The sequence below is a fragment of the Hibiscus syriacus genome, unplaced genomic scaffold, assembly GCF_006381635.1.
Source record: "Hibiscus syriacus cultivar Baekdansim isolate YM2019G1 unplaced genomic scaffold, ASM638163v2 tig00110338_pilon, whole genome shotgun sequence".
In the NCBI taxonomy this organism is placed as follows: domain Eukaryota; kingdom Viridiplantae; phylum Streptophyta; class Magnoliopsida; order Malvales; family Malvaceae; genus Hibiscus; species Hibiscus syriacus.
The window spans coordinates 1215148-1221840 of NW_024062691.1; the positions used below are offsets into that span (position 1 = coordinate 1215148).

Consider the following 6693-nt stretch of genomic DNA (forward strand, 5'->3'; position numbering starts at 1 on the left):
CACTACCGTTGTTTTCAAATTGGTCAATCAACGTATTCTTCACAATACATGGTGGAATATATTCTTTGCTTAAAAAGTGTTTCTTCTCAATACATTTTACTTTGTAATGGTATTAGTTTATTGTTTGTGTCTTCTTTATAGAATTTTGGACATACCATTCATAAAGCATACAAAGAAATGGTTTAATTATAATCTAGTCTCTTTATTACTAATTTTCTTGCTAATATTTTACAGATAATTTATTTCTACCTTCCATTGTCCCATCCATTAACTATTATATTAGTGAAAGCTAGAAGATTGCAATCCGAAATTCTATTGGTACCCTCTTATGGGAACCAGCATAAAAACCAAATTATTCTTTTTTTTTTTGGAAGGTTCAAAGGTAAAAAAGTATGTGTTCATATAAAATGATAGTACTAGAATAGTGAGAGAGAAAAGTCGGTTATTTTTAAGTTTTTTTTTTCTTTTACTTTAGGGACAATCAAAATTCTTTGTCCCATTTGCTGCTCAACTTACAATTTCCAGTGGCATGCCTTAAGGGGCACTTACCTATCCTTTTTGGAAGATTGGTAGTCTATTTTCAGCCACTTCTCCTGAATTCGACCTCCATGCTTTTGCTTTGAGCTTGTGGTGAGTACTAGTTCCCTCGTGAGGATCCATAAACCACATGAAACTCTTACTTTCTCTGACTTTGCTTCCTATTTTTTGCTTTATTCATTTTGCTGTCTACAAAGTACACAATTTCGTGCTTTCTCAGCTGAGCTTGTTGCTTTTCGTATGTTGTTTTTCTTCTTTAGTCCTCCATGCCTGGGGTTTCTTTTGAGACTTTCTTTCATAAACAAAAATCTTTCAATTGTTTCCTAGGTTCTTTTCCCTTTGTGTGCTTGTGTTTTATTGCTTTATCCATTTTGCTGTCGAAAAAGTACAAAATTTCGTGCTTTCTCAATTGAGGTTGTTGCTTTTTGTGTGTTATTTTTGGTATTTAGTCTTCCATGCCTGTACTGGAACTGGGTTTTCTTTTGTGAATTTCTTTCATAAACTAAATTTTTTTAATTGCTTTCTGGTTTCCTTTCCCTTTGTGTTTTTGTTTTAATTTTTCATGTTGTTACTTGCCTTGTAATTGAATCATTCTCTTCACTCCCTGTGGATGATATGGTTTTTCTGGTTAGCACTGTTAGGCTGTTAATCTGATTCTGATATTGCTTGAGTTTGATTGTTGGTTATAGAGTAATCTGAGTATTCCATTAATTTATTTCCTATTTGGTGCTTGAAGATGTATGGTGAATGGTGAGATATGTCATTCATTGCCACCATGAACCTGGTTTTGCTGCTCCCAACTTTCAGTATCTTTATTGGAGTGTTCTCAGAAGAGGTTTCACAGCCTGGTACTGTGAATGTTGGAGCTATATTCTCATTCAACACTATTAATGGGAAAGTCGCAAGGGCCGCAATGAAGGCCGCCGAGGATGATATTAACTCCGATCCAAGTGTTCTTGGTGGAAGGAAATTGTCTATAACACTGCATGATTCTAACTTCAGCTCATTTCTTGGCATTATTGGAGGTATACCAATTGTTAGTGTCTTTTAGTCCCCTCTTATCTTTTAATTCTATATATTTTCGTTTAATTTCATTCGTGTTCCATTAGTAGAACTCTATGTTTACAAAGGGATAATGGAAGTACTTATGATGAATCATTACGAATATTTCACCTCGTCGTCCGGGAGTATATTCATGGGGAAATAACAATTCTCATGATTTGAGTTTCTTTGCTATTCACAGCATTGCAGTTCATGGAGACTGATACCGTAGCAATAATTGGTCCACAAAGTGCTGTGATGGCTCATGTTCTATCGAACCTTGCAAATGAACTCCAGGTTCCTCTATTGTCGTTCACGGCTCTAGATCCCAGCCTGACACCTCTACAGTATCCTTTCTTTGTTCAAACAGCACCTAATGATGAATTCCAGATGGCAGCCATTTCTGAGATGGTTAGCTATTTCAGTTGGAGTGAAGTGATTGCTGTTTTCAGTGATGATGATCAAGGAAGAAACGGTGTAATCACATTAGGTGATAAACTTGCAGATAGGCGTTGCAGAATTGCCTATAAAGCTGCACTGCCACCGGACTCGATGGCCAAAAGACACGATGTTTCCAGGGAACTAGAAAAGATTCAAATGATGGAGTCTCGAATTATAGTTCTTCACACTGACTCAAAGACAGGTCTCTTGGTCTTTGAAGTGGCCAAGAGCCTTGGAATGATGCGGAAAGGATATGTTTGGATAGCTTCTTCTTGGTTGTCCACTGTTCTAGATTCCATTTCCCCGCTTAAACCTGAGATAGCAAACTCAATCCAAGGAGCACTTACACTTCGCCCTCATACACCTGATTCCAAAAGGAAAAGAGACTTTTTGTCACGTTGGAACCGGCTGAGTAACGGTACTATTGGGTTTAACTCTTACGGTCTATATGCCTATGACACTGTTTGGATCATAGCTCATGCAGTTAGGTTGCTACTCGATCAGGGGGGCAAAATTTCATTTTCAAATGATACAAGATTAAATGGTTATACTGGGAGCGGTCTAAATCTTTCTGCATTGAATATATTTGATGGAGGGAAGCAGTTGCTTAAGAACATATTGGAGACAAATATGACTGGTCTGACAGGGCATGTCCAGTTTAATCAAGAAAGATCCCTGATAAATCCTTCATATAACATTATTAATGCGGTTGAAACTGAGCATCGACTGGTTGGATACTGGTCTAACTACACTGGTTTGTCCATTGTGCCACCAGAGACACTTTATTCGAAAAAGCCTAACCGTTCGAGTTCAAACCAACATCTAGACAGTGTGGTATGGCCTGGGGGAGAAACGGCAAGGCCTCGTGGCTGGGTTTTTCCTAATAATGGAAGAGAATTAAGAATTGGAATTCCAAGGCGAGTTAGTTACCGAGACTTTGTCTTGTTAGTCAATGGTACCAATAAAGTGCAAGGATATTGCATAGACGTGTTCCTTGCTGCAATCAAATTGCTTCCGTATGCTCTTCCCTATAGGTTTATTCCATTTGGAGATGGCCATAAGAACCCGAGCTATTATGAGCTTGTCAGTAAAATCAAGTCCGGTGTGAGTAGACTATTAAAGAAAAATGCAACTTTTTTCTTAAATGATAAACCGATATATATTACTTTTTCTGTCAATTCTGATTGTGTTTCTGTAGGTATTTGATGGCGTGGTGGGTGATGTTGCCATTGTGACAAACCGAACAAGAATAGTCGATTTCACTCTGCCGTATATAGAATCAGGGCTGGTTGTCGTAGCTCCAGTTAAAAAGATAAGCTCGAGTGCTTGGTCCTTCGCACGACCATTTACTCCATTGATGTGGGCTGTCACAGCCGCATTTTTCCTCATTGTGGGATCAGTTGTGTGGATCCTTGAGCATAGAAGAAACGATGAATTCCGGGGACCTCCTAACCAGCAACTTGTCACAATTTTGTGGTGAGTACATAAACATACAACATTCATCTTTGTATGGGTATATTAGCATACGCCATTAAATTCTTATGAATCATTATATTATCATCATTGTCATCTCTAAAAGTTGCATACCATTGTGACCATCTCTGCCCCCCATATGATTTAGACCACCAGTACCCCTTTATGTGCATGTTTATCCTCTCTGTCGCCGAAGCTCTCCAAGGAGGGATTTCCTTTTTTTTTTAGTGTTTTTTTACTTGAAGTGACTAAAAAATGTAATTGCCATGAAATTACCAGAGAAAATGTCCGACTCCCTTTCTCTCGTAGTCTCATGCCTTTACCCTCCTAGCCTGTTAAATGTTTTATATTTGTTGTCGATGTTTCAATCGTCTGTATCATGGATGTTCGTTTTACTACACTGAACATGCAGCACATGATTCATACATCTATGCATTCATGCCGATTGTGCGAAATAGTATGTTCGAATTCAAAAGATAGACGGTTAAAAGACGATTTCTGTCTCTTTCCATTTGATCAATAACATATTCATCGTCTTTCTGACCACTTACCTGCACTGCTTCGTTTTTCCCATTGCAGGTTCAGCTTCTCTACAATGTTTTTTGCTCATAGTAAGTTCTTTCATTTCTATCAATGTCACTTGTTTTAAATGAAGACTTTAGAACTTGGAATCATCTATTATACCAACTCTGGAGCTTTCGAAAATTTTCAGGAGAAAATGTAGTGAGCACGCTTGGTCGCCTTGTATTGATCATATGGCTTTTCGTCGTTCTGATAATCAACTCGAGCTATACCGCAAGCTTGACATCATTCCTCACGGTGCAACAGTTATCATCACCCATTAAAGGAATTGAAACCTTAATAAGTAGCAATGAACGAATAGGCTTCCAAGTCGGATCTTTTGCTGAAGGATATCTAAGAGAGGAACTGAATATTCCAAAATCGAGACTCGTTCCACTTGGCTCACCGGAAGAGTATGCCCTTGCCCTTGAGAAGAGAAGAGTAGCCGCACTAATCGATGAGCGACCATATGTGGACCTCTTCCTGTCGAATCACTGTAAATTCTCGGTTAGAGGCCAGGAGTTCACGAAAGGCGGATGGGGATTTGTGAGTTCTCTCATGTCTATTTTCTTAAACATAGTGTTAAAAGCAGAGACAAATCCAGGGGTTGCAGGAGCCATGGCCACCTAAATTGGTAACATTGTTTAGAGGGATACCTAAATTGATAAAATTGTTGAGAGATCCCTCTAAATATTATTAATTTATAAGTTAGTACATGGCATAATTGCATGTTGGCCCTCCAAAATGATGAAATAGTTATTTAATCCTTCTAAATATTGTAAAGTTCGGTTTAGAGTTTAGAGTTTAGAGCCAAGTCGTGCATTGCATGATATTCAACTAGAGTTCTACTTGAGCTATAAAAAAGCGCAATCCAACTAATTATGGTGCTGTGATCTTTAACACCCCATTTTGATCATGTTACATGCAGAAAATGATCGCCTATGGTTTTTCTTTTTTCTATTTGTTTCAGGCTTTTCCTAGAGACTCTCCATTAGCCATTGACATGTCAACTGCCATTCTTGCTCTATCTGAGAATGGTGAACTTCAGAGGATTCGTGACAGATGGCTGTCGAAACGTGCTTGTAGTTCCGACAATACTGAGGATGATATCGAACAGCTCGACTTAAAAAGCTTCTGGGGGCTATTCCTTATATGTGGTATTGCATGTATGCTTGCTCTCCTTGTCTACTTTTGGTTGATGTTTCGCCAGTTCAGCCGGCAGCGTTCCGAGGAACTTGATACCACCAGCCCTGCTAGCTCCCGTTCCGCTCGTCTTCATACATTTCTGTCATTCGTCGATGAGAAGGTAGAGAGATCCAAAAGCAGCTCGAAAAGAAAACGCGAGAGTATGTCTCGAAATGGATATCATATAGATGATGAATCGACACGGAGATCAGTGAGGATGGAGAGGAGCATTTCCCATGAAAGGCAGAATGGTGAGACTTGAGTTACTAAAGATGTATTCAGTTCCAGCTGTGCAGTACTCTCACATTCGTCTCCATCCTTGGGTCGGAAATGAATCGGCTTTTTCCGGTTTCGGTCAAAAATTTTCCTCCTTTTCTCTGGTCTATCAGTTCTCCTGTGGTTTATGCTGAATTCAATCAGGTATACAAAGGCATTAACTTACAAATGTAGCATATTGATCAATAATTCTTAAGAAACAGTGCAAAGTTTATGGTTTTCAGCTCCGTTTAAACATTTCAGACTTCAGAGTGTATAAAATTAATTACTGCAGTTATTTCTTCAGGTGGTGTTTGGTTCAAGGATTATGGGATTCCCATGGGATGGGAATCCCACATTCCCATGTTTGGTTGGCCGGGAATCTCATTCTCGGTAATGTTTTATTACCAATAGTAGATTTTTTGGGGTATATTACCTGGAATGTCATTACATCCATTTCCTTAGGTATTGTAACATTATCGGCGTTTTGGACTAAAATGCCCTTAAATTTTTATTTTTTTTTCAAAAATATCCTTATTCTGTCATTGAATAATAAAAATTCTACGAAGGTTAAATTATAAATTTATCTTTAAATTATTTTAGATTTATAAAAAAAATCTATAATTAAAATTTTATATGAAGTTTAGGGGTTAAAAAAAATTTACCCTTTCATTAAACCTTTTTTATATTTTTAATTTTGTAAAAAAAAATTATATAAATATTATGAATTTAATTTTTTAAAGAAAATATATAAATATTTTACAATTTATAATATTATACAAATATATAATAAGGACAATTTGGTCAAATATACATTTCAATAATCTTTTATTCCTTTAACCAAACACGATAATCTTATATTCCTGTTAAACCAACAAAACACAAAATACAACATTCACAGTAATCCTATTCCCTGGTAATCTTTTATTCCCACTGGTAATCTTACATTCTGTGAATCAAACGTACCCTTAGAGTTTTATCGAATGAGGTTGGCCATCCCTATTTTTTCACGAACGTGGGCTTCTCTCTACCGAGCTCGGTGTTTCTTCTTGGAGTATGTCTCAAGTTGTGTCCGAACATATAATTTCATTATTTTAATAAATATAAATATTTTTAAAATAAATTTAAAATAAAAATGTTGTTTTTATTGTTGAAACAATAACCGAAGATGAATCAATTCAAAATAAATAAATAAACTAT

At 37.0% G+C, this 6693-nt stretch overlaps 1 protein-coding gene across 3 annotated transcripts; it reads left to right on the plus strand.

Moving 5' to 3' along the window:
* Positions 1-534: 534 nt before the first annotated feature.
* On the plus strand, positions 535-5762 carry LOC120120336 (glutamate receptor 3.2-like). 3 transcript variants are annotated; one of them, XM_039139995.1, is made up of 7 exons: positions 535-630; positions 1274-1562; positions 1781-3123; positions 3218-3495; positions 4072-4103; positions 4205-4599; positions 5024-5762. In XM_039139995.1, exons 2-7 carry the CDS (start codon positions 1295-1297, stop codon positions 5498-5500), a joined length of 2793 nt encoding a protein of 930 aa, XP_038995926.1. In that variant the 5' UTR covers positions 535-630; positions 1274-1294; the 3' UTR covers positions 5501-5762. The 3 variants fall into 3 exon arrangements, with proteins under 3 accessions (XP_038995926.1, XP_038995925.1, XP_038995927.1); XM_039139994.1 differs by having other exon boundaries at positions 576-630; positions 1227-1562; positions 5024-5761; XM_039139996.1 differs by lacking the exon at positions 535-630 and having other exon boundaries at positions 1449-1562; positions 1723-3123.
* The last annotated feature ends 931 nt before the right edge of the window (positions 5763-6693 follow it).